A 27,978-nucleotide genomic window follows, 5' to 3' on the forward strand; every position below is an offset into this window, starting at 1 on the left:
TGAATTCTGTGTGAAAGTCTCTCAAAAATGCACTTGAAATGCATCAAAACTTTAAAAGAGACCAGACCACCAGCAGGCAGTTGTGTGGACAAAGAAAGTATGTAGGATATAGGACAAACTAGAGTTGTGTAGGTGCCAGCCTAAGGGCTACCACTCCTCGCTCTTACACAAGGCACAGTTATGTCAGGAGCTACTGAGTCACCTCCCTCAGGTTGTCTGGGATGGAAGCTCCTATGCCCACAGGTCACCCCCAGCTAGATTCCTAATGCTAGCAAAGCTACTTTTGTCATACAACAGGGTCCTAATACCTGAGTTTTTGCAGCCTTTACATCTAATGCAGTTGCTCTTCAATGGCTTACAAGCTGGGTGAACATAGGTTCTCAGAAAAAACTACTTCGTTTGTGGAAATGAGAAACTGAAGTCATGGCTGACAAGTCAAACAGTGGATACCACTATTCCCTGGGTCTCTGGTGGGGCAGGTTAAATGGGGACATGCATTTTTGCATGACAGTATCATCACCTTTTTTGACCCAGGGCAAGTAGATTTGGCCTTTGCCCAAATGATATTTTCCTCATCTTTCCATTTCCATGTCTTGTGGAGGGTTTCTGCAGTGTTCAGGAGAATTAAGACCTGTTGTAGAAATAAGTGTGCTGTCTCAGGTGACGTTTGTGATTTGCATTACAGGTGATCTGTCACCAGATGAGAGAAAAAATTTTAGACTGAATCCAGCTATGGTCCTTGGCTGGCTACTGGCAGCTGCCTTGCAATGGGCATCCCATGTACTGGGAGCTGCTTGAACAGACCACTAGTGCCACCTGTAAAACCAGCAGTGAAGCCCTTAGGTCAAGCTGCTTTACATCAGTCATAGCCCTGAGGAGAAAGTGGGTTTATACAAAGGCCAAAGAATGATGCATGTGGCAGGAGGGTGTTGAAAACCTGCCTCTGGCCTGGCTGAATAGTAACTTCTATGATCTTAGGGCTGCCAAAGACTGGTGACTTTCGTCCATGAAGAGAGGTCTCTGGAGAGGTATGGCAATGTTTTATATCATCTACAGCTGGCACTGATGTTAAGGAACAGACCTATCAGGGAACAATTTCCAAACCTGTGCACTGATTCCTCTTTAGCCCTCTTACAGAGAGATTGCAGAGCTCCCAGGCACAAGGGAATGGCTCACATCTCTCAAACTGCTTCTAATTCAGTCTCAAACTTTAATTTGAAGCAGCAGCAGAAGCTGTCCAGGTTTCCCTCATTTGTTGGGCTTACAGCTGTGAGTGTCATTAATGTATTATGTCCCTGCACATATTTACCCAAACCACCTGTGAGGGATGAGAGCAAAGTGAGACATCAGAGGAGATGCTGGTCAGCGCGGGATGCCCAGCTGCTTCCTTACGGACGAGTTGACCCATGACAGCGGCACGAGCTGACAGGAGAGCACAGCACTGGAGATTAATTGCTTCTAATGAGCACCACTGCAGCCCACAGAAAAGGCTGAACACAGGACTGCCTCAGAAACTACAGCACTTTAACCCTCTGTGGTATAAGACCCCACATCAGAGCTTTTTGGGCTGCACACTGACAGCCTGAAAGGGAGAGGGGATTTCTGCATGGTCTGTTGCCCACAGCAAGTGAAAAGGAGGGATCCCAGCTCAGCTTGCTCAGCCACAGCACCGTGATCCCTCCACAAGCTTCTAAACCCAGTGTGAATTTGTTTAAATCTCCCCTTTCAGGAGAGACTTATTTTCTAATCTTGCTGCAGCCTCCCTGTTCCCTCATTTATCCTGCTCTACTGCAGCAGCTCTGCCAGCTAGGACTGCTTGCACTCCAGTGTAAATTAAGGGTAACTCCATGGAACTTCAGAAGTGTACGCTGTATTTACAACTCTGAGAAGGAGCCGGGGGTTGGGTGTCTGTCATCTTTCTGGAAGAGCTCTATGAAGTGATTCTCTCTCCCCCAACCTTCCCCCCCCCACCCTGCTTTTTTGCCTCTCCCTTTCTGTAGCGCTTTCTTTGTCAGTACATCTTTTAATAAAAAATTAAAAAACAAAACCCAGAAATAGAGCATTCCCACTTTCAGGCAGCTATCTGGAGCAGCCATGAAAATAGCAGCAACCACTGGGTAGCTCAGGGTTTAGATCAGGTCAGCAGCTCAAGGTCAGCTACCAGTTCTCTTTTAGGCAATTTCTGCAGGGTTCATCAAGTTTGCCATTGGGTCTGTGTGGGTTCATCAGGTCAGTGCACAGAAGCACACAAACTATTCCTGTGCCACCATCCCATTGAAAAATCTCCTCTAAACCTCCAGTGGGAGCAGGCAGAGGAGACAGCGTGGCTTCATATACACAGGAGGAAACCTGTCAATCAGCAGGTATCAGATCCATTTGCAGTGCCCGTGCCCTGGCACACGTGTCCAGGCTGGGCTTGGCTGCCCAGGAGCTGGCACCTTGCTGCTGTGCTGACTGGAGCACGGCAAGAGCCCTGCTGGGACACAGGTGCCTGGGCTGGGAAGATCACCCCTCTCAGTGGCTGTCCATCCACACTGGCATGAAACAGAGTGAGATAAGAAAATGAGCTGTAGATTTCCCCAAAATTAGTATTTTCAGCTTCAGGGGGCAGAGGGAAAAACAAGCAACTTGATTATTTGAGTTAAACCCAGGGAACAGTCTTAGCTGGAAAAAGAAACTGTGGAAGAAAAAATCGGTCATTGACTTGTGACAGTTTGGTGGAAAATCACTAAGGCTTTTCCAGGCTGTTTTCATGTCAGAACTGACCTAGATTTTAAAATGCTAAAGAGGTGGGGGCGTACTGAGCTACAGAAGAACCAAACTATCTCAGGCCAAGCAGAATCATAAGTTTGGAGAGTTTCTCTTAAGTCAGTCTGGACTGAATTTGTTGGGAAGCTGTAGCTGGTGGATCTTGCTTTGTCTTTAGGGCCACAGGCAGAAGATCTTTCCTGGAGAGCAGAGCAGGAATGGGTGATCCCTAGGAGGCCTAGGGAGAGAGAGAGGCTGGGCACTGCATGAGCCACCCAACAGCTGGTTGTGGGCAGATAGAGGTCACTTAGAGACTGGTGAAAACAGAGCCCACTAATTAGGGCACCAAATCACTCACTAACCATGGAAAAGAGATCAATCTGTTTTGCGACATGGAAAAACCTGAAGGCTTGTGCTGTGCTGTTTATTTGGGCACATTCACCATTTCTATGATCAAAGACACAAGGCTAAGGAATGCTTTCCTAGAAACCCTCAAGCTACGACTGTTCCAAACAACTTTGCATGATTCAACAATTGCTCCATAAATCTTTCCTAAGGATTTCATCTTGGATAAGAGACTTGGTATTGTTGGTAATGTTTTTCTGAAAACGGGAGAGGATGCATTATTCCACCTGGTTGCTTTTGTACTCTGAGACCATTTTCATGGAATGACAGGAACTGCAGTTTAGCTATTCCTTAAGGGTTTCTACTGAACATACTCTAAACCATATAAGCTAAAAAAGTATTCCATTTGGAACATTTATTTTTAGAATAATTTAAATTGCACTTAAATCATAAAACATGAAAAAAATATTTTACTTATTTTGTGCACTTTTTTACAAACATAGGAATCCTGTTCACACATGTATAAGAACAATATTTTATAATTCGACTCCAAGGTGTAATTTATGTTTTAATAAGTAATATAATATAAAATTTTTCTTTAGTCAAATAAAATTATGTATAAAACTAGTGTTTTAAAATAGTTGGAGTCCTTCCTCTAGATAAAACCCGTATATCTTTGGGTCAATTTACAGGTGTTGTGTTTTTGTGCAAGAAACAGCCACTCTAGAGCATCCTAAGCTCATTCTTATTGTAGAAGGTGGTAGTAAAAACAAAGCATACTATTGCATACCATAGATTTCCTTAAAAAATATATCTTGTAATACAGTTTCCAAAGGAAAAAAAATGCATGAAAACATTACTTGCGAGAGGAGCTGTGTAACAGAGCTTGTTTTGGTTTGAAGGGGTTTTTTTCCATGTATTACTGATAAAGAATGTGCTTTTAAGAAACTACAGGCTAACGTGTGGACACAGGAAAATGTCTCCTACAATAAACAAGAATTCTCTCATTAGCAAACTGCTTGAGTACTACTATAAGGCCTTAGTGCAGCTGGCACAGTTCCTAAGAATAGAATTATTCATTGCCATGGTTACCCATGCTGGAAATATTACCCTTTGCAATCATTGTAAACAAAGATCCTTTCACAACAGTGTAAAAATTAGAGTGCTTCAAGAAATTAAAGGAAATTATAAATTGTACAGTGGTTGAAGTTATGCCTTGTAAGCACTGTAGCTTGTCTAACACACAAGGGGTTCAAAAACCCTCTGCAGAGAGCTGATCCTCTCCCAGCCTGAGCAACTTGTGAAGCTCGCACCTGTCACCACCAAGAGCGGGGTCAGAGCCTGAGAGCCAGAGTGCCTGTGCAGCACACAAGCCCTTCTCGTGGGGGACCCATGTCACGGGTCCTCGGTGGAAGTGTGCTGTAAAAGCCACTCCAAAGGCACTGGTCACAGCTGCAGCAGGGGAAGGTGAGAGCTGTGAACTTACCACACATGTCGCCCCTGGAGCTCTCCAGATGAAGAGTATCATGGAGCTAACTTGCGTCAAACCTTTGAGTCATGGAGGAGAGCGGTCCCTGGAGTTAGCACAAGCTTGGACAGAAACAGCAGACACTAACTGGGCTGCTCTCCTGCACCACGCTTGAGTAGCTGGAGCAGAAGACATTCCAACAAGTGACATTTACACTGTGCAAATGCCCAGCAAGGAGGGAGGTTGGTTCACATGCAAGCAGGCAGTAGGAGAGTGGGAGAAGCAGGACTAAAACTCAGGTGTTCTTTGGTCCTGCAAGTGCCTTTTCCACCTGCACACATTTCCTCAGGTTGGGCTCAGTTTCTTCAGATGCCCATGCCTTCCTTCTGTCTGGTGTGTTGGCACCGTGGGGCTGTGGCTCCAGCACACACAACCTGGAGAGGCTCTCCACTGGCGGTCCACAGCAGAGTATGAAGACATCCTAAATAAATCACTTGCAGTGGCACAAAATTTGAAGAATTTGGCCACATGAAACCTCTCCCCTGGAAGGCTGACAATTCCCATTTAGATGTGGAAAAAGCAAAGGGGTGTGGTTCTGCACTGAAGGTCACAGGAGGACATCTGTGAAAGGATATCACAGCCTGACTCCAATTCTCTGCCCTGTTCTGCAGCCATTCTCCTTCCTGAGCCATGTTAAACAGCCCCACAACAGCACCGGGGAGCCTGGAGAAGCCCTGCAGAAAAGCCCTAGGGAGGAAAGAGTAAGTTCAGTGATGCAGAACAAGACAAGGAAACAAGCAGCCTACAAACCTCAGCAAAGTGCTCCTTACCTCTGCTGGCAGCTGGGGCACAGCAGAGCATTAGCGATCCTTACTGCATGGGAGCACTTCTGCAGAGGGGAGGTCTGGCAGGCCATGGGAGCTGCAGGTTGGTAACCTCTGGAGGAAGCATAACTCGTGCTCCTGCACATCATCCAACTGGAAAAAAACAGATGTGACAAGATAACACTGAAATGGAGTCCCAAGGGGGAAGGAGAAATTGGGGAGCTTGTTAAGAACCCTGCTGCCATCTGGAAGGCAGGAAGAGGCAGGCAACTGTGAGAAAGTCACATCTCAGGGGGGAGCCTGGGTGCTCACAGCTGGCACTGCATGATGAAAGGATGGGGAGTAGCTGATGGGCCTGCCCTGCCCTGGAAATCGGATCAGAGGGTGGTTTTCATTTTCCCAAGACTTCAGGGTATGTAGCAGAATCTAAAATAATCACCCGTGCTGATTGTTGTCCTTGGCAGGAACAGTAACTTTGTGGCCCAAAGGGTTTAATTGAAGATACAAGGGGGGAAATGAGAACACATTGGGCTCTTGATTTGCTAATAGGAGTCTTTTGTGCTGTTTATTGGTTCAGAGCCATCTCCTAGGTCTTAACCCTTTACTCCTTAGTTACCATGAAAACATGTGGTCTTCCTCGACTATGTTTTTTTTTTCAGAGGTAAGAACTGTTCTTTTTGAGCTTTCTCTAAGCTCCCATCATTGGTGCTAAATCTGGGGCATGAAAAGGGAAGAGAAGGCCTATGCCATGGTAACAGATGCCTTTGAATTAGTAACTGGTTTTCTAGTAACTGATATTTTCTGTAATTCAGCCCAAGGAACACCAGCTTAACACTGGCCTTCTCTTATGGAAATGAAGGACAAAAGGCTTTTGCTTTTGGTTAGTCATGTAAATCCTCCTATGAAGCCTATTCTACCAGAAGGGTAGGAAAAGGCTGTGCTATAAATAGTGCTGTGTGTTTGCCTGCGCTGAGGCAGAAATGTAAGGTTTCATAGCTCAGACTGAGGACCCTGGTCGTGTCAGAGCCAGGGGCTGGCATTTGCCTTTATGCTTGTGCTCTGATGTCTGGTTTGTTTTCCAATACAGTCATTTATTTTAAATCGGTCTGAATACGTTACATCTTGAGAAAGAATCAAGATTAACTTGTCTCTGTAATCTCGTCCTACTGTTTTTCCATAAAACATGTGTATTTATGTTATTTTCTGTCAGACCCTAGGAAAAAAAACAGGCAAATTTAACAGCATGTAGTGATGATAGACATAAATGTGTTAAGCCCCCAAGAAAGCAGCAATAGGCAGCTCAGAAAAGGATGCAGGCACCATTTCTGCAGTTGCTGCATAGGAGCATTTCTTACTGATTTGAATGAGGCTGTTCAGACGAAGCAGCTGCGTAATCAGACACTAAATCTGGCATGATAATGACTGGATGTGGTCTAATTGGGAGGATCAAAAACTTAATTAGTTAACAGGGGAAAAAAAGACATCTATAAGCAAAAGAGTAGCAGGAGTGATTTCTTCACTATAAGTGCTGCATTTTTTGTGAAATTTGTTATCTGTCAGTAAACAAACTCTATTAGTGCAGAATGTGAAAGGTAGAAAGTCAGAAAAAGATGGATGTAGATTCAATATATCCCAAGTGTAAACATAGACCAAGACTAGCTAAATTCTTATCTGTCTTTACTTTTCCTTAAGAAATACTCAGAACAATCCTTTTGATTATTTTCAACATTTTTCTGATCCTCTACCTTACTTTAGAAGAGCAGATGATTTTTTCATGTCCTCTTTAGATTGTGATCAGTGTCTTCACAACCATAATCAAAAGGAGGTTTTTCCCTACTCATATTTACTAAGACGCATTTGCCTTTATTTATTCAAATGGATTTCCTTGTAAAATTAGGCTGTGTTTTTGTCTTTTCAGGTGAACAAATGAAGCCGGACAGGAGTGGGACAGATTTGCTTTACATGACATACATAATCTCTGTCCTTAAAAAACTGTTTGGTCATGGGATTTTTGCGTTCTTTGCATTCCACATATCACCCTGGATGTTCCTAGCTCCATACAAGGAGCTCAGCACCATTTGTTCCCACGCTAGCCTACAACTGAATATGCTCTTGAAGCACGTTGAGCCACACTGGTGTCCTGGAGGCAACCATCTCCCTGTGAAGCAAAAGAGGACACTGCTGCCTGCAAGGCTTCTGGCTGCCCCAGGTTTCACAGCCTCAGCCTCTCCCACCACCTCCACGATTCTACCCAGGCTCTGGTATTCAATTTTTTCAGAGGTTCTCTCTTTTTCAGAGGTACTCTGCTCATTCAAGACGCTGGAGAATCTTTATTCAAGTCTCTTCTCTGTCCAAGGGACTTAAGGGTTTCAAGTGACACCAACAGAAGGGTGATGAGGCCAGAGGAAGAGCCATCCGCGACTCCCACTGTGACACGTGGGACAGCAGACCCAGCCATGCAATGCTTTTGAGCCTGCTCAGTGCAAGCACTTAAATGATAGTGAAATTTGATCATAAAACTTCAGACCACAGGTTCTGAGCAGCAACACCGCTGGGTGCAGCTGATTTTGTGGATCTGACTTTAAAATGTGGCACCTGCAGACTTCTCTAAGTCAGGAAAGGAAGCAGTGGAAGAAGGACCTGGACCACCCTGCTCCAGGACAGTGCTCAATCAGAAGGCACAAGCCCTCCCTCCCCTCTCTGGTGGCACCCTTGGCTCTAGGTCACCTCTCCCCTGGCATTCACATGGGAGTGCTGTACAGAGGCACTTTGTGAAGGGACTTTGCATAAGGACGAAGCCTCAGCATGGGTAATTTGTTAGTCTTTGGAGTAGCTGCAGGGAATTGTACTTAAGAGACTCATTGCATTTGTCTTAAGCTGGAAAATATACACATAATGATCAAGGACAAGTCTCCTTCATTAGTCAGAACAGGAGACCTCCTGTTCCCAAGGTCTAAGTGAATACCTGATCCAAGTGCTAAGGGTCTTTGCAGTGCATAAACAGGGATGTCATTAGAGATGAAGCAGTTTCTTGGTCCTCAGCTGCCATAGGAGCATCCATGGCTGCTGAAATAACCCTTTGAAGAATTTTGGAGCCTCCTCCCCATCCCCCTCAGGGCACTGTGGAATGGTTTTAATTGGAAGCAGATGTGCAATGTGGTAGGTAGGAGCAGGCATCTGCTCAATGTGAGCTCCTAGTAAACAACTCCTGTACAATGACTTTGAAAGGCAAAAATAATACCATGATTCAAAGGAAAGGATTTAAAATTAGACTAGTACTCACTCATGGTCAGTTGACTGGTCCATTACACTTGCCAACACTCCTTACCAATTATTCAGAGTCAAGAATATTATCTTCTCTTTGTTGCTTGATAGATTTTGGATGGAACATTCACCTTCAGTGTATAGGTCACGGAGAGATTTCCAGGTCCTCACTCCCATTGCAAACACTTTTCCAGTAAGGTGGCCTTGAAAGTCGTAGAGATGTACTGTTGGGAATGATCGATTTTGGTTTGAATCAGGAAGGGACTTTTAGCTCAATATTAGAAAATTCATTTTGATTTCAAAAAGAATACTTGGGCCAAGTCTGGTTTCAGGAGATTTTTCAATTTTTTTCTGTCACATTGGATCCGCCAGGTTACAGTCATCTGGGTTTGTGGAAGGTGTTAACAGCTGCATCATGCAGATCTACAGTTATCAAGGTTCATGAGGTTGCCATACATTTGCCCCACACTTCATTGAAACCCCTTTGTCCCCCAGTATGCCAGTACCTATACTTGGACTCAAGCGAGGCAATCACTAGGCAATCTGTGTGGCAGAGAATTTAAACCTTCTCTGGCAGAGAAATTAAACTCTTCTGCTTTCAGATGCATGGGATAAAAGACAGGAACGTGCAATAGCGGACTCAGACTGAGAGGGCCTGAATGCAAAACTGTTTGTGCACTAAACCACTGGGAAAACATTTCTTCAGCCTCATTCCAACTACTGGAAAGAGGAGTTACGCTTTTGTGAGCATAGGATCGATTGTGTCACCATGTCCTGCTCCTAACTAGCATTAATGAACTTTTCATGCCTTTTGCTTTGTTGTTCTTTGAAAACTATTGAGCAGATTTTATTCCAGTTCTCACTCTGGCTGGCTCAGTATATTCCATGGGAGAACCTTTAACTAGGCAGTGCTACTAAGCTCAGCGAAGTAAATAAACATAAGGATTAAAACTCAACTCGAAAGCAGATGCTTTATGCATGTTCAACTTGCAAAAAATTTAGAGAAAGTTGAAAACCAGAGGTTCTAATAAATGTAATTTAATAGTCATAGAAAGGAAGTGACTTTTAAAGGTGGGAAATGTAGCTTACTGCAGACTGCATTTTCTAACCGTCACGCCAAAACTGCAACTCCAAAGTCAATTTGTGCCAAAAGAACAAGATTCCCTGCTTGCTTCTCAACCAGGAAAATCAGAAAACAAAGTTGATTTGAAAAACAAAATGAAACTCAGTCCATTTCATTGTGTAAGTGGTTTAAAGGAAAAAAAATCCAAAACCAAACAAAAACCACATGCTGATGAAACAGAAGACCAGAAGACCAAAACTCTCATTTCTGAAAATCCTCCTTTAAGTAACAAATTAAGTTTCGCTCTTCTATGATGTTATTAGTAAAACTGCTAAAAGCATTTCTACATGAAAATGAAATTGCACACATGCCCAGATATTCTCTTTTATGCTGTTTTGGAGACATAACTCCCTAATGTCTTCCTTTGAAAAGCCTAGTATTTTCCAGTGCACTGAATAGATTGGCTCTAACTTGAACATCAAAAAGCAACCTTCACATTCATCGATGAAAAGTGACAACTGATTTTATTGACTGTTTTCATTATAACACATGACAGTGGGAATATTTTTCACTGTTAAGATTTTTGAATGGAAGAAAAGTGCAGTTAGTCTGAGTTCCTTACATTCATTAGAAGCAAGACTATTGAAACCATCAACATTTACAGTGACACATAAGCAAACACCAGAATCAGTGCTAATAAATACAGAGAGTACCAAAATAAATATTTACAGAATTAAAAATATAACAAACACTGATTAGTATATCCTTGTGAACTGCCCGGGAAGAAAGACACCTATTGCTATCAGTTAGGTTGTAAATACATTAAGAATACAGTGATTCGAGGAGACATGTACTCATCAAAGTTTGTAGAGGTGGAAAGGAGCAGAGTGTGTCTAACAGTCTGTTATAAAAACACCCCTTGGAATGTTGTGAGCTTTCATTATGAAAAAGTTGGTGCACCCAGACTCACCAGATTATTACCAAACCTTTTAGATGAGAAGAGTGGGGAGTTCTGGCTTTACTCACTTGTTATCTCAAATAGGTCGTACGCTACCTTACAGGAGGTGGCTGACACAAAAAATACAAGGAAATATTGTAATTAACCATGATCTGTCAGCTATATCTCATCCTATAGAAACAGGCTGAGTGACTTCTAACAGGACACACGTGTCCCCTTCAGCATGCAGGAAACACTGAGTTGGTTTGTCCGATGCAGTCCCTGCTACCCTTTCCTCAGGCACACCAGGATGTTTAAGCAGAGTTGGGTTGTCATAAAAGTCTAAAGCCATGCTGTATTTTCTGGGTTTATTGAATCTGTATTTTCCATCACCCATATTCATACCTTCATACTTCATCCCCCATTTTAACAGGACCCCAAGCTTCACCACCAGAACTTTTCTGAGACAGTCTATTAAAAAACAGAGCAGGGAAAATTCAGATGGAGCCAAGTTATGGGCTCTTCACTCAATAAAAACCAACAGCACTAACAGATCCACTGATTTCAGAGAGAATACTGGTGGAATGAGATATTGTCTATATTACATAGACAAATTACAATTTCACTCATGGCAGAGGATTTATTTTAATTTTATGAAAAAGCAACCACTTTAGTCTTGCTCCCCCTTTTGAAATGCAGGATGATGTTGCTTAGTACTTGTTGGTGCTGCTGCACAATGTGTCTTACACTCCCTCCCCACTCCTCCTCCTCCTGCTGCAAGGGAGCAGTCAGAGCTCACCACTCTGCCTATGGCTTGGGTCTTCGCATCTTCCTGGCAAAATGAGGATGGGAGAGCAGTGAGATGCCACAGTGATGGGCTACAGGGGACTTGTGGATGCTTCTGTGCTGAAACTGCCTTTAGAAACCAAGACACTGGGCACTGCTCAGGTGTGGATGAGAGCAGTCACACAGTAGTCCACCTGCAGGAGTGCTGGCTTCAGTACGGCCGAACTCACGCTGGCTCCTAACCCAGTGTAACACAGCAACCCCAGCAAGCATCAGTGCAAGAAAAAAAGGATACAGATTTTTTAGGCATACGCACAACTTTTTTTTTCCACAAGGCTTTCATCCCATCTCCCAGATGCCCTATCAGCACTCCCACCCCAGCACAGCACCCCCACCCTGCCTTTTCCTGCTGCTGTCCAGGGCTGACACCTCCACATGGCAACACCTTGCACCCCTCTGCTGGCACCACATGGCAAGGTCAGACAGCAAATTCTGCCGGTGACTTAGGGTGCCTTGCTCCCCCAGTCCACAGGGTGCAGGTGAGTTGGGACACACCTTCCCCCCTGCTGTCATTAACCGAGAATCACATTTTAAGGTCAGCCTTAATTCAAAGCAGATATAACCAATTTTCTTTTACGAGCGCATTATGTTCAAAGCTTCCAATGCATCTGCATAAAAAGCCCATGGAAACAACCTGATACTGATTTAGCAACTGTTTTGATGCAACATCATCCAAAATAATAAAAAGCTGTTAAAGATCTTACCATTCAGTCCCCACATACCTTCTCCCTAAAGACACATTTAAAATGTGGCTGTGCAATAATTAAAGGGAGGCTTCATTAGTTACCATATCAAAAACACGAACAATGACAAAATAAGCAGGGGGTTTAGAGCTCTGGAAAGAATCTGGTCCTGTTTTTGCCATCAAGAGTTAAATTAAGGAAGGCAGTGATTGTGTTAGCTGTAATTTAAACATGCTGAGCACTGGAGTTATGTGCAGGAGTGCAGCTTGTTAAGATGAAAAACAATGGAAAGACATGTTTTGCATTCAGATCAGTGAAAACACTACCACAGTTATATAAAAGACTGCACAAACACCTGAAAAATGTTAATCTTAAAAAAAAAAGGAAGACTTGTTTAAGAAACACTTTCTATTTCCTTACAATTAAGAGATTAACAACCTCTGCCAGTTCATATTGGAGTCAGTGGCAGCTTTGCCACAGCAGAACTGGACCATAGAAAGAGATTGTCCTGTTGGCAAATGCCAGTTTTCTCACTTCGTGGCCATAGCTGGATTAGCTTTTATTGCAGAGCATTGCTTGGATGTGATATCAAAGTAGGCAAAGCAATCTTCTGTTAGCCATTGCTACCAGAAGCCTTTCAGCCTGGCAGTTTAAACTTCTTGCCCTGTGAGGTGCATAACCTTTTCCTCTCTGTACTACAACTTTGGCTCTATTTTTTTAAGTATGTACAGAAAGGAAAAAGGAAAGCAGTTCTTACCAAAGATAAAGAAAATCTGGGCACAGTCTCCATAACAAACAGCTCCTGGGCTTTCCTACAAGAGTGACCTGCTTCCCTGCTACATTCACTAAATTGTCCACAACAGGAAAATACCACTCAACATCCTCACTCGTGTATGAGATCACATAGCAGGTATCTTTCCCTCTTATTCTGAGGAGGATATAATTTTTTTCAAGACCAAGAAGTTGAAACAAAGACCTCCTGAAGAGGAGGCATACTGGCAGCAGCTCCTCTTTTCTAGCTGGAAGGCTAGATCAAAAATCTCAGTTTCCCAAGCAACTGCAGTATGGCTGAGAAGGAATGAGAGATATAGAGGGGAAAAAAAGGGTCCTAGGCAATAGTACTCACTGTTTTGGGGGAAAAGCCTTCTAAGGCAAGAAGAGTTTTAACAACCTGCTTTTGCAGGGATAAAGGCCCCCATGATGTGGCTCAAGTGGTTATAGCTATTATTCCTTTGCATATGACAAGTTCTTCCATTTCTCTCTACGTGAAATGGACCTAGGAAACATCAAATCAGTGCTGAATGTTCCCACCCGAGATGCTCACAAGGAAGACAAGATATGAACTAATGATGAGTAAAAAATTCCTGTGAGTTAAATTAAAAATAAACTGTCCCCTGAAAACAAACAGCAAGACAGACTGAGATACCTCCTGCTCACAGTAAACAGCACGTGGACTCATGACAAGGGAATCTTATCATCCCATCCCTCCCATCCCTCAGTGGAAGGGAGGGATGTTCAGCAGGAACCAGTCCCAGGCCACTGGGGACAGCTGACAGGGTATTCTCAGCACTGACTCTCAGAAGAGTCAGTTGTTGTGCAGTTCTGCTCGGACACGTGGGGTTATGTCACCATAATAAAAACATAAACAAAGGGGGGGGGGGGGGGGGGAAGAAAAGCCAAAATAAAAACGAAAAAGAAACCCTGCAGAAGCTGTCATGTGTAAACTCTGCCAAGACTAATTTCTGCAGTGTCTTTGAGTTGGTGTCAATTTGTTTTTCCAAGACAGATGCCCCAGCCTTTCATATCAGTAACTATGAAAATACATTTTCAGGCCACCTTGCCTAGAATTCCCCGTTGCGGCTGTTGGGTAACCATCTGTCTTGTAAGTGGCTATTGTTACTGTGATCTGTCCCTTTCATACCATTATCTTCCTGAAAAGCCTTTGCTGAACGTAGTCCATTAGCGCAGGGAAAGAAAAACCTCGGTGCATGGCCACATAGCAGAATCAATGGCTCCCTTTGATCTGCAAGCTCAGTCAGTACTACAAATTTAAGAAACAACAAGGTTTTGCTTTGCTAAGCAAAGCCTGTTAATTTGGCTCATCTGCACTCATAGCATCTTACTGAAAATGCCATCTGTATCAGATGTTTTAAGACTTTGGTGCAATATTCGCTTAGCTTAGATAAATAATTTAGTAAGAGTCATTAAAAAATAATCAGTGAATTAATTTTCATAGTGTACATCTATGCACGTAATTTTTGAAATTCAGTCCTCTACTACCCTGAGTGGCAGTGAGGATATTCACAGTGGAGGAAGAAAATGCTGGTTATTGATGGAATAAGACTGAACATAGTTTTTTCTTATTCTAGTCATGAAATTTCGTCTGAAATATACTACAAGCGTTTGAGTCCTATTACTGGCAAGAGCAAAATGCATACACGCTACATGGAAAATGAGACCTTTTATGTCTGTTGCAGGCCACACATTTAGTACAAGAAACTTAGCTCCTATCATGACAAAACAAGTCCACAAAAACATAACTTCATGCTACTGAAAGAAATCTTTTGTGCTGATATACAGGAGTGTATACCACTGAAATCACTGTAGATAGCTATAAAACACTACGCAATATATAGAAAAATCCTAAGAACATACAAAATTTACCAGTAGGGACCTGAAAGTGCAAAGAATACACATAACTAAATACCAAGTCCTGATCTATAAAATCCTTTGTGAACGACATACAGCTGATAATTACAAAGCATCATTCAGACAACCAAATAACAAATGAAACAAATAAAAAACCATATTCTTTAAGAAAATCAAAACAATGACAGCGTTGGGAATGTTATCTTTGGGGCTCAGAACACCATTTCTACCTCAATACCTACCAAAGCCAAGGAAAATATATGCTTGAACAGAGTAACATAAATAAGAATGCAAGCTACCACAAAATGCCTCAGGACCATTACCTCTTTATGTCTCAGCCTTTAAACCCAGCAAGCCATTAACTGTTTGTTCTTAGGCATCTCACAGTATTTTACAGGGATCTTTCAGGAATTATATATAGGTCTAAAGAAAGCCTTTGAACCTCCTTTCAATGATTGTTTTAGGCATTGTGTGGAGTTACACAAATATATTTGTATGAAAATTGAAAGCCTTAGTAAATATTGGATCTTCTATTACCTTTCAAAATAAAAAACATAGATGGCTTGAAGACAAAAGTGATTTTCAGAAATACAAAGTTAATTTGAACATTAAATTGTATCTTTACTCTCACACAACCATTACCCTGAATCGACGTCAGTATGTCGCAATGATTCAAAACACTGACACCCTACTACCAGCTACTTTCCCATTTTCCTTTTAAGGATATGATTGTCCTTAAAATATGTACATAGCAAGCAGCCAAACAAACCGCCAAGAGATTTGCAAAATGTACTTTCACTGGATATGTGACAGAAAGCTTGAGGGAGCGGCTGGGGAGCACCTGGGCTGAGCAGCTGCCCTCCCACCCACGCTCCGCTGCCAGCCCAGGGCTCCTCGCTCCAGGGGTTAGCACTGAGGAGGAGGCCACCCGCCACCATGCAGAGGATGGAGGAAATATGTGGCAGAAAACAAAGGAGAGAGAGAAGAATGAAGGGAAGCCAAAGCATTTTAATGATGATTCGTGTTAGTGGTTAAGTGAGGGAGTTAAGCTTAGTGTCACACTATTGATTTCTCAATACAGACATGCCACAATGCAAACAAAACACATATGATGAATAATTTGACACACACAAGTCCTGTAGAGATGGCAGCTGGTATCTCCTAGTGGGTTTAAAGACCCACCACTCCTATTACCTGTACTCAGTATTTCCAGTTTTTATGGTACTACCACCACATCCTCCCTCCCTCTCAACTTCCAGTACCCTATAGAATTTCTCAGCACAATTTGTCCTTAGAACAAAATGGGGAATTATGATTTTTCTGCAGAGCTGTTGTGCAAGGAAAGATGCATCCCTTACAGTCAAACAAAAACAAAAGGACGGGAAAAGGAATGTCATGTTTAGGGCTGAGGAGCAGGACAATATTCCGTGTTCTGTACATACATCCTTTTGAGGGTGTTTCAGCTTTGACTTTCTAAAATGCACAAGTGGAGTCAGACCAAATGCAAATCCCTTTCTCAGGCAAAGAAAACCATTGCCAGCATGTTTGGAGGCAGATCTCGAGCACAGCCCCCAGCCTGTGCGTGGGAGTGCTCACACGAGTGTGAGTGTGCACAGGGAGCGCCTTCGCGGGCGCACAGACCCTGCCAGGAGCTGTGTGCTCGCCGCACATGCATATGTACAACACGTCTGTGTGAGTGGGCACACAGGGAACCACACACGGACACGTCAGAAAGAAAACACAAAATTCTCCTCTTTGAAGTGTATTAAGGTTCTTAAACCATCAAAACAGGGGATGGTCAGGGAAACTAACACTTTCACTGGGGTGCTGCAACTCGGTATTAAATTCTGCAGCAATTTCAAAACTGGATGCCAATTTCACCTTCATGACTTTAAGGTCATTTCCCCAGTGAACCATGAATCATGCATATACATATATACAATTTGTATTATGGTATTTCCTAGCTTTTTATGGTTTGCCTATAACCTTAATATCCTTCAAATGTATATTCTGTATATTTATTTTCCTTTTTTTTCCTTTAAATTTAAGAGACAATAAAACCAACTGCTATGTAAGATCAGACCCATTAGCTTCAATGATGTGAATTTAGGATTCTCTGCATAATATAGACATGTATATTTTTAAAATGTATATTATTTTTTGGATACACTGGAGCATATATTTTATATTAACTGTGGTCTGATGATTAAATACTTATATCAAAATATTTTGTAAATACATAACATTTACCTTTAGATTTCAGTGATTTTTAGAGCTTTTTCAGTGTATCATAAAAATATGTCCTCAGGCACATTAAAACCCTATTATATTTCTTTGAAATGTTGCCAATGCCCATGTACAGTAGCCACCATTCGAAAATGTCATGGCCATTAATACATTTCTCCTAAGATCCAAGCTCATCAGACCTTTTTATGTACCACTAGCTTACCATATTTTTTCTCTCTTAAAGTAAAATTATTCTGACATTATTGAGAATGAAAATAAAAAGCAACAAGAACCCAAACTTTCTTTAAATAGTCAAAAACTAATTTTATATATTTTAAAAAATAATACTTAAAAAACACATTTCTTTGCTGGGTTCCTTCTCGGTAAGGTTTAAGCCCAGAGCAACTTTGTCTAAACCCCTGAAAATAGAGGTTTGCAGTGGCAGTGCTGTCAGAACATCAGCTCTGAGCCATGGAATGTGCCACTGGAATAAGATCAGCACTTCAGACTTACTTATCTGGGGATGCATGAGCCCATACAAACCAGAGTTTTTCTCTAATTTAAGGTACTTACACAAAGTTCTATCCTTTTAGAATTGTAAAATTATCTACCTATAAAAACTAACTCTTGCTTAAACTCTAGGTAATAAGGACAGGTGATTTTTTTTTTTTATATATAAAAAATCTGCTAAAACACATATATATTTACACACGGCGAGCAAGTTATTGTATAAATTTGGACAGTGTGTATATATTGGCATTTAGTAAAATGTTTCCCTGAACCTGATTGTATGCATTATCGGACGAGTAGTGATGTAAACATCTGAACCTATGTCAGGTGTCTCTGTTATCCATTTACATCAGACCAGATCAAAACCAACCAGACAGACAGACAAACAAAAATATGTTTTCCTGTTAGACAAGTCCACCTAATTCCTTAGTTTTATCTCCTGCACACAAGTCAATCAAGTCTGCTGCTGAGCAGTGTTCTCGTTCCTACAGCAGGTAAAATACCTGTTAGGTGGGTTGTTTTCTGCTTGGCATTTTTTCCAATATCTTGTAGAGCAAACATCATTTCCAGAGCCAGCCAGGCACCCACCCTCTACTCCTCCCCGAGAAATGATTAAAAGATAAGTGTATTGGAGAACCTCTCATGTCGCTCCTCTTGTAACTCTGTTCCCTTGAAGAACTCATGACGCTGCTTTGCAAGAGGAAGAATCGTCATAATCCAAGTCCTGCTTCCAGAAAGGCATGTAAAAATGAACCTCCCCAGTGTTTAGTGTTGCAGAAAAAAGATACAAATGTAAAAAAAAGTGCTCAAAAAGAAGTTGACTTTTTATATTTAGCCATAAAGTCTAGTAAGAAGAGACTCAGAAGTGCAGGCCCATGGAGTACAGCGAAGGAAGCCTTTTAGGTGACTTTCTTCAGGTGATGCAAAGTTAATTCATTTTCTGTGGTCTCCTATGCAGACTTTCCCACAATGACTTTGTTCTCTGTCTTTGTCTCCACCTCTTACCCAACTACTTTTTGGCACTGTCCTGGTACGTGGCAGTTTTCACCGTTGTCCCTGCTACGCCCCTGTTACTGACCCGGCGTACTAGTACTTTGGAGACGGGGATTTTTGTTCTGTGCATCTCACTTTTGGCCAGGTGATGGTGTGCGACGTGATGGCTGTTACTGGCATCTGCTCCATGGCTGGCGGGATGCGACGAAAGGTGTTTAATGCTGATGGGTATCTTGGAGTCCTTGGCTGTGCTTGAGGGTGTTTTCAGTGAGCTCACAGTCGTTATTGGAGACACGGGCTTGGAGCGTGGCACACTGGGGACTTCTTCATTCGTAGGCCCCGCTGATGGGTTCTCATCCGGCTCAGCATAGAGGTCGTAAAGAGCATCCCCACTGTAGATATCCCTGGGAATGGTCTCCTTCTGGATGCTTGTAGAACTATCTTCCTCGGGACCAGGGGTGGTGGAATCCCAGTAGCCCTCATCACTGTTTGGGATGCCCTCGTGCTGCTCCTTTTCCCTGCCCTTCTGCTCCTCTTTGTGGTTCAGGTGAATGGTTATCTGGTGGAGGCCACCACGTTTCACCACGACCCTATTCTGGGCCCCGTCAGTACCTCGGGTTTCCTTCAACCCCTCGGGCTTCTTTGTCCCTCCTCCACTTCCTCCTCCTTGTGTCTGAGTCTCGTCTGCCTGCGACAGCATATCCCAGAACTCCTGCAGGCAGGTATCATCCACCTGGTCGGGGCTGGCCATCTCCTCCCCTCCTCCCTGGTAGGCCACCATGGTGGGGTGCTTCTTGGTGGCACCCAGCTTGCTGGGCCCGGGGGTGCTCTTCTCGCAGACGCCACTCCCGCCGCCCACATCCTCCTCATGGTCCGCAATAATATCTCCGCAGCCTGTAAGAGAGTCAAAGCTTTTCAGTGAAGTCACGTCAGCAAACATCAAACAAATACGATCAATCGATTGCTCTGAGGGTGGATCAACAGAGGAAGGGTCAGGGGCGGCTGCCGTCTCTTGACCGCTATCACAGTGAGGTTCAACAGGGGGGATAGTCGTTATTGGAATGTCACCTGTTATCGCCGCATCCTTGGCAGTCCCAACCTCTCCGGCGGCCGGCTCCGGTCGCTCCCGGCTGAGCTCCTCGGGTGGCCGCACGGCGGCGGGCGGCTCCTCTCGGGGCGGGGGGCTGCTGGCCCGCGGCTCCGCGCCGCCCGCCTCGGGCTCCTGGGCCGCGGCGGGCGCCTCGCCGCTGCGCTTCTCCCGCGGCGGCTCCGGCCCGGCGTCTCCCGCGCCGCTCGGGCTCTCAGACAAAGGTTTCGGCGTCTCCTCCTTGATGCACTCCAGGCTGGCGGTCAGGGACCCCGGCATGATAAGGCCGGACGGGATGTCCGAGGTTTCCCCCCTCTCCTCCTTGCCGATTTTGTCCTTTCTGTGCCACCGCATGCTGCTGAAGATCCCCTTCAGCCCCTTCTTTTGTCTGCCGCCGGCCCGCGGCTCCGCGCCCTCCGCCTGCCTGCCGTTCTTCCTCAGCAGCGAGAAGAAGCTGTGCGACTTGGCCACCGCGCTGCCGGCGGGGCCGCCGAGGCTGCCGGCCGGCCGCTCCTGCGCCTCGCGGCTCTGCGGGTCGCCGCCGCCCGGTTCCTCCTTCTTGCTGCTCTCCAGCACGGCGTCGGCCAAGCCGTCGTGCGTCCGGCTCCGCACCATTCCCGGCTTGCCGGCGCCCTTCCCCTCCCCGCCTCTGCTCCGCACCCCGAAGATGCTCGGCATGGTGCCCCCGGACTTCCTCCTCCTGAAAAGCTTGAAGGCGGTTTTGTTAATCCTCCCCGACGGCTGCTCGGCGGCCGGGGGCTCGGCACAGTCGCAGTGCGAGTCCATTTCTGCCTCTGCCGCTGCTGCCGCTGCCGCCGCCGCCGCGGCTTCCCCTCCGCCGCGGAGCGCGGTGCGATCCCTCAGTGACAGCCCCGCCGCCGCCGCCCGCCCGTCTCCATGGCAACCCGGCGGAGGGAGGGAGGGAGCGGGATAAGCCGCTTTGCCCCCGCCGCCGCGGGCCCGCGCCAGGCGGCCGCCGCCGCTCGTTCCGAGCCGCCCCGCGCCGCCGCAGCGCCCCCGCCCCGCGGCCCTTACATAACGCGGCCCCTGCCCACCGCCCGCCGCCTCTCCTACGTACAGCCGGGCTCTCGGGTGCCCCGGGAGAGTGCCGCGCCCGGGCGGGCAGAGCTCGGCTTTTATTTATGAGAGCGTTCTGCATCGCCGCTGTGTCCTGCCGGCACGGTCGCACCGCGCTCTGGACCGCGGGCATTGCGTGACTGAAGCCATGGGCTGGGGGATGCAGCGAAGAGCTCGCAGCGCTGACAGAAAGCGGGGGACGGGGGCGCTGGGGGCTGGTGGCGGTCTACAGGTGCCAGTGCACCACACGGCAGGGACAGGCGGGTGGGTAGATGGGACACAGACCGAACCCGGTACGTAAATACTCCCGGGGGCAGAAGTAAAGGATGCTAAGTTCTCCCTTCTCCCCCTGCTTTCCCATCTCCCACCTCACCAGGACGACTCGCACCGTCCCCGTGTCCCTCTTTCTCCTCAGTGCCCGGGGCCACATGTGCCCACTGCCGACGACCAGAGGGGAGCAGTGGTACAAGCTGGGGCACAGCCCAGCCCTCACCCCAGTCGCCTCCCCTGCCATGGAGGGGGAGGACGGTGGCAGCCCCCACACAAACCTTTTCCCGGCCCCTGCATCCACTGCACACAGTCATGGCACCCAAATCATGCCCATGTCGAATTGCTACCAGGGATGATGGCCAGCCGTCCAGTCACATCAGGGTGGCTGGTGTCACCCTGAGCACAAAACTCCTAACTGGCTGCAAATCTATCCCAAGTAAGAATGGAATGGAACGGAACGGAACAGAACAGAATAGAATAGAGCAGTTCAGCTGGAAGGAACCTATAGCGATCATCCAGACCAAGTGCCTGACCTAATGGCTGAAAGCACATTATTAGGGGTATTGTCCAAATACCTATGAAACACTGACAGGCTTGGGGCATCAACCACCCCTTTAGAAAGTCTGTTTCAGTGTTTACCACCCTCTCACTAAAGAAAGGCTTCCTAATGTCCAGTCTGAACCTCCCTTGGTGCAGCTTTGAATCATTCCCATGCATCCTGTCACTGGATACCAGGGAAAAGAGCTCAACACCTCCCTCTCTGCTTTCCCTTCTTAGGGAGCGGTGGAGAGCAGAGAGGTGGCCTCTTAGTCTCATTTTCTCCAAACTAGACAAACCTGGCCAAAACAACTCATCCTGGGCTCCAGACTCGCTGAACACCCAGCTGTCTCTCAGCTGGGTTATTTTAGCTTGGGGCAGTTCTCTGCACTAGAGCTGCAGAGAAGACCTGCTTTCACCCAGAGCTCTAATAGTGCCCATGCCCTGGCAGCCCAGCTGTGCCATACAGCACTAGTATGGGCTCCTCAATACAGAACCACTTGTCTGGGTTTAAGCTCTAAATGCAAGTGAGAACCACTAAAGAGAAGTCATGTGTGGGCCCACTGGCATTGGGCTCCCTTTGAAATCAGTAAAAGGCTTTGCCATTGACTTCACTGGCTAGAAGAATTAGTTGTGGGTTTGGGTGTTTTTTAAACATCATCAGACATTCACTGCACTCTCCCATGAGAGCAGGTTGAATTATCTGTTGTGAATAATTTATCCAGTGAATTTAGTCCTGTTCATGTATTAAAAGTGCCATTTGCATACAGAATTAGAAGTGTTCAGTAAGAGCAATATGAGCGAGCACAGCATTCAACTTACAGGTCTCTTCTGTCTTCTGCAAGAGACAGAGGAAAGGACAGATGAGGCAGAAGCCAAAATATTGGCTGGAGGAGGAGGAGTGAGTTACATTTTGCAGAGTACAGTTTGTAAACGTGCCCAGCACCCAGAAGCCACAGAGACAGGAGACAGACCAGAACTTTGACCCAGAGGTGCAAGCTCCTCACCTTGACTGTGCCTCCATCAATTGTACCCAGTCATGAATTTCCCCATTACGTGGTCATATTTCTGCTCTTTACACAGATGAAGGAAACTTGATAAAAAAAGAGAGAATACTAAATGCTCTTGAGAAAATGCTACTACAAAGAGCCAGGCGTACTTTTGAAATTTGAAAGAACAAACCCTGATCATGTATCTGGGAAAAAATGGGTGAAAATACTAACAAGTAAGACTTGGCCACATGACTGAAATTCTCAGTTTTTGCACTTTCATCCTGGTGCTTTGCCAGATTTCACCAACCCTTTATATGTGGCCAGTTCTTCTTACAAGCATTGGGTCCAATGGAAGGAGACTCAGAGATACAAAAGGCAGAGGAGAGATGACTTAATGCATCACAGCTGTATGGAACAGACAACTTATTGTGCCTTCTTTCTTTTTTGTCAATATTTGTGGCTGTGGCAGAAAGGGCAGACTTTCAGCTTGTTTTCAGCCAGCTTAAAATCCAGCTGTTAAGGGAGGAAAATGACTTGAAGTCAACCTGAAATTACAACTTGGGAAATGTTTTGACAAATTGATTTTTTTTTCTACACATTTGGTTTCAATACTTTTTGCACTTTAAAAAATATTATTTAAATAACCTTGAAGTACCTCTGGAAATGGATAGTCATTCTAAAATGAAATGGTAAAGCACTGAATTTTGAAAGTGACTAATTAAATATTCCCATTTTTTATCTTTTAACATTTTGTTTTAGCCTGAAGACATCCATGGATTCATCATGAATTTATGACATGCTTTTCAGTCCCCTGAATTACGGCAGGGATTTCTTTATGGCTTCCCTTCATCTCTGTAAGTCTGAAATGGAAGTGTGCTTCTGACAGTGAAAAATGTCATAACTCTGCATGCCTGGCAAGGGGGAAGAACAACTGACAGACACCTTGCAAAGTGAAAACAAACGAGGAGCTCTAATTTAAAAGCACAGAGAGACTCGGAGCCAGCAGGGAGCTCCTGATGACATGCAGAAGAGGGGCAGCTGAGCCGCTGTGGATGGAAGAGCTGTTTCCACTGCATTCCCCTGTCTTAGCCTGAGGGCCATCAGCTATGGTGGAAGAGCTCCCATGCTGAGCTGCATGGCACAGCCACACCAGCAGGTTTTGTTCTAGCTGAAGGGGATACCAAAAGGGTCTGTTCTCCAAGGTGGATTTTTTTCATGTTTAGATTGAGTATGAATGAAGAAAACCAGGTAAGAAACACTATATAAAAAACTATGCAAAAAAGCGTAATACAAAAAATGTAGCATTTATAGGTATACATTTCTTTACAGAGATTAAGGACTTTGTCATGAAGGCTAGCCTCTCCTTGTTTCCTGGACATACCCTACAGCTATTTTGGGCTGCTGATTGAAGGTTACTGTCACAGAGTGCTGGTCCAGCTCTCCTTCCTGGCTCCATCACTGACCTGTGCCGTGATCCTCAGGAAGCTACGGCTTTACTCATTTCTCACGACGGTACCTTCTCCAGTGACTCACGGGTGCCGCAGTCCTGTCCCAGCCTCAATCCCTATGGAGTGGTGAAGCTGCAGGGGCACCTCTGCAGCAGAGCCTCACCCTGCTTTCTCCCCAGTCATTATACCACACAGATGCTCTCAGTTGCCCCAAAGACTGCAGTCTGTGGCACAGAATGAATACTGAATAACATCCTAGGATTCATCATGTATGAATTAGTGATGGGAGTGACAGGTAGCAAACCATCTTGTACCTCATTTTGACAGAAGCCCCAGTTTTTTGGTATTTCAAAGCTGCCTCACATGCTGAATGGGAGCACTGGGCACAGGGTGACAGGACAGAGGTATTAGAACGCCTCTGCAGGAGTTTTTCACTTCACGCTTCATTCCTGTGAAGCTTCAGTGACTCCAGAGAGTCAGGAGCAGCCCTCTCAACATAAGCTCAGTTTTAAGCCAGCGTTTACCTGTTTTTTTGCTGAAGTGCTTTACATATTTTTTTCAGTTAGCATTCTCTGTGGTTGTATTTCACCCACCACATATACTACAGGATCATAGAATTGTTCCAGTCAGAAAAGACCTTTAAAACCATTGAGTACCACTGTTAATTGTACATATGCATATATAATTCATGGGGCTCAAAGATGCTACATCAATTTAAAACTTGTAGGTCTTCTTAATGATAAGCAGTGAATTTAAATCACAGAATGTGAATTGCAAGACTTTGGCTGGCACAGTGCCTGCATCTAGGCCCCAGCTGGTAATGGGAGAAAGTCAGCAGGCTTTTAGAAAGCAATAAATAATTACCTTGCCAGGATCTAGAATTTAAGGATGAGTGCAGGGAGGCCCGGAGCAATAACATGTCCATGGGGAAAACAGGCCCACTACCTGAAAAGTTACTTTGAACACAGCAGTTACTTTTTACATGATTAGGTGTGCTACTGCACAGTTAAACTCTTCAATGCATTACAGTGCCAGAAAATGGAGGAGTGCTGTTTTCTGGATTACTAAATCAATGGGCTCATTAAGAGAGACGTAAGTAGTGTCAGATCTCCACTGATACCTTAAAATCTGCTTAGGGAGCCACTGGGACTGGAAAAAGAGAAGAATGAAAACCAGTAAAAAAATTCAGAAAAAGAAATGGGGAATTAAAGAATCCCTCTTTATTTTCCATGTGAGCATTCTTGCTGTAACACGTATCAGTGGCTTGTACAGGTAAAGGGGAAAAGTGTCTGGATCTCTAACATTTGCCACTTGTTTGTATTTGTCTCCCAACAGATCCATGTCCTCTAATACCACATATTTCCTTCCTCCCTCTCCAGCTCATGCAGCAGCAGCAGCTAAGACCTCTTTGGAACCATTTGCTTTGTTACTTCTACCTCTGTTTTTCCAGGTCAGACCATTTTCCATATCCTTTCCTCAAACCAAACTTTCCCCAGCTACCGAGGCATAAAGACCAGAGATGTGCAGTTCAGCATGACCAGAGTCTGTCCAGCCCTCACTCAAGACAGCCCAAATTTGGGGATATCTCAGGGAAAAAAGTTCTTAAAGGTATCAAAAAAATGCAATATATGAAAGGAAGAGTAAAGAGCAGCAAGTAGAAGATGAGGGATAAAGTGAAGAAACTCTATCAGACTGTCATCTCCACACAGGCTTCATGCTCTCCAGAAACTGCCCGATTAACACATGCAAAACTGTCACCAGCAAAATCTGGTATCAGTGAAATGTACAGACAGCAAAGTTCATCATGACTAGGAGATGGGCATGTCCCTGTAATGTATATCTCCAGCCTCCTGGGAGATAATAAACTGTCATTACTGTGTTTTATTGGATGAAGAGCTGCAGTACTGGGAAGTGTTCAGTGAGCAGAACAAGACCTGTTTCCCAAAATAGAGACCTGGACTCTATTTTCAGAAAATTATGTCTAAACTCCCCAAATTTATAGAATTTGAAAGTGCCCGCTGCAAAGCTGTATAATTTAAGTAACCAGAACGTCCTCTAAATCTCCAAGAAACTGCACCAAACGAGCTGAGGTACAGAATCTTGAATAGGTAACAATCATGCCCTTCCATGGCACAGAAGTGGAGGAAAGAAGAAAACAGCCACTAACTTTTCATATGTTTAAACACTGGCTCAGTCTAGCCAAAACAGGAAGAAGTGTCATTTCAAGAGCCTGGAAGACCGTGTGTTAGACCTGAGACCTCCTAAGTGAGGTCTTCATGGGGAGGAATACTTGTCCTCACTGGTAACATCATTGCAGCAAAGGCCAACAACTTCTCTGCATGTGAAAGGAATCCTGTGGCCACTGTGAGGTTTGCTTTTATCACTGTCCCTCAGCCCCAGCATCCCTTCTGGGTGCAACTTCAGAGAGGAAAAAAAAGAAATTCAGCAAGAAATGGATGTTCGGGTTGGGCAAAACAATCATGGGGTTTCTGAAATCAAATAAACCATCTGAACTCAGAAAGGATGAGGATAGAGTAGCTCCTGCAAGATTTTTGTAGAGTTTTTTGTTGTCAAAACAACTTTTCTCTATAAATGGCTTATATTTTGCTATTTTAAAGAGCAAAATAGGAAAATAACAGTAACCCTCCCAAAATGAAGCAGAACATGATCTACACCCCAAAGAAAATTATTGAATGTTTTCCAGTTCAGTCAACAGATTGAAAAAAATCAATTCTCTGCACACTTTCTCTGTGTTATCCAACTGTTCTTCCCAATGCAAAACAAAAGGATTACAGCGAAATAAGGAAACAACTGAGAAACTGAAAGAGGGGAAATATCCATCATTTGTCTTAAAGCTAAATACAAATTAAAAATGAAAGCACTGCATGTAGTCCCCCAAGGGACAGATTTACTTCTAATTAATAATATGTTAGTGCCCTAGCCCTCTGCATTTAAAACCCAAAACCTTTTAATCCTGCTGGAACAGTATAGCTAGAACCTCTAAGAATTAACCCAGTCCAATCCCAGCTTTACTTGCACTGTAATTACTGGAAATGTTTAGAGTTTATTTTCTACCATATACTGAACTGAAGAGGAAGGTAAAAAAAAAAATATCCCATAAACAGGATAGATGGACATACAATCATTTTTCTTTGGATATTTGCAGTATCTGAGGCATAATAAAAACTCAAATTTTATTTCTAATTGTACTAGTTAAGTTTTTCTACTTCAAAAATAAATGAAAATAAAATCTTGGCTGTGCAGACTCAGCAGACCTGACAGACAATGGTACCACAGGAGGGATGGGTCTTCCCCACTATCTTTAATTAAAAGCCCAAACAGGAGTATAAGCAGATTAAGGGGGACCATGGGGAATACTGGGTCAGAATATGTTTTTCAAACAGCTGAGATGCAGTTGAGCATGATTTTTGGAGAAAAATTCTGCTGAGACACTTTTATTGAGAGGTAAGCATTTAGAAAACTTTAATCACGTTGGGGATGCCTGAGTTTTTTCCTCACCTTTGTACTATCTCTGATCTTTCCATTGACTTCAGCAGAAATACTTCTGATTAGTGTCAGTAGGTGAAAAAGTCAGAATTGGGACCTTAATTAAACATTCAGCTTCCCTAAATAGGATACCTAGATAGATGTGATCTTTTTTTTAAAGTAAGAATTCCTCATCCAATTTGCTAACAAGGTGAGATTTTGTGAGATTCAGCTGACAGATAAATTTTTTTAAAGTCCTTTCATTACAATTATGGATAGATACATTATTTGATTTAAGGAGTGTTCTGTCTCACTTCCCTCCTCTCCCCTCATTTCACTTTGTATAAAGCAGCCAGGCCCTGAGCAGAACATGGGTCAGGGCAGTTGGGTGCCAGCACCGTGGTAACATGTGGAAGTCTTTGGGCTCAGATGAAAGGACTCAGAGGCCAAGTGTGAAAGAAAAAAGACACCTGAGCATGTGTGAAATACACAGGCTGCAAGGGAATTACTGAAATGCTTTGGGAC

General features: G+C 44.4%; 1 protein-coding gene and 1 long non-coding RNA gene across 3 annotated transcripts; one reads left to right on the forward strand and one right to left on the reverse strand.

The window, feature by feature from the left end:
- Nucleotides 1–3,723: 3,723 nt before the first annotated feature.
- Nucleotides 3,724–20,524, reverse strand: AMER2 (APC membrane recruitment protein 2). 2 transcript variants are annotated; one of them, XR_005603664.1, is made up of 4 exons: nt 18,201–20,524; nt 8,669–8,873; nt 5,392–5,538; nt 3,724–5,308 (listed from the first exon to the last, which is right to left on the reverse strand). XR_005603664.1 is itself a non-coding variant. In XM_019286398.3 (2 exons), the coding sequence occupies exons 1-2, from the start codon at nt 20,427–20,429 to the stop codon at nt 18,573–18,575; spliced, it is 1,683 nt and encodes a 560-aa protein (XP_019141943.3). In that variant the 5' UTR covers nt 20,430–20,524; the 3' UTR covers nt 10,214–18,572. The 2 variants fall into 2 exon arrangements, 1 of the variants encoding a protein (XP_019141943.3); XM_019286398.3 differs by lacking the exons at nt 3,724–5,308; nt 5,392–5,538; nt 8,669–8,873 and having other exon boundaries at nt 10,214–19,450; nt 19,625–20,524.
- Nucleotides 20,525–20,667: 143 nt separating this feature from the next.
- Nucleotides 20,668–27,222, forward strand: LOC109144733. Its single transcript, XR_002045663.2, has 2 exons — nt 20,668–20,984; nt 23,279–27,222. It is a non-coding gene; the product is annotated as an uncharacterized LOC109144733 (long non-coding RNA).
- Nucleotides 27,223–27,978: the final 756 nt, after the last annotated feature.

The sequence above is a fragment of the Corvus cornix genome, chromosome 1 (genome assembly GCF_000738735.6).
Source record: "Corvus cornix cornix isolate S_Up_H32 chromosome 1, ASM73873v5, whole genome shotgun sequence".
Classification (NCBI taxonomy): Eukaryota; Metazoa; Chordata; class Aves; order Passeriformes; family Corvidae; genus Corvus; species Corvus cornix.

Bases quoted from the DNA above. Each gene is read 5' to 3' on its own strand.
- AMER2 (XM_019286398.3), bottom strand. From the start codon at position 20,429: ATGGACTCGCACTGCGACTGTGCCGAGCCCCCGGCCGCCGAGCAGCCG. The intron at 19,451-19,624 runs GTGACATTCCAA...ACTCTCTTACAG, and splicing joins CAAGGATGCGGCGATAACAG to GCTGCGGAGATATTATTGCG.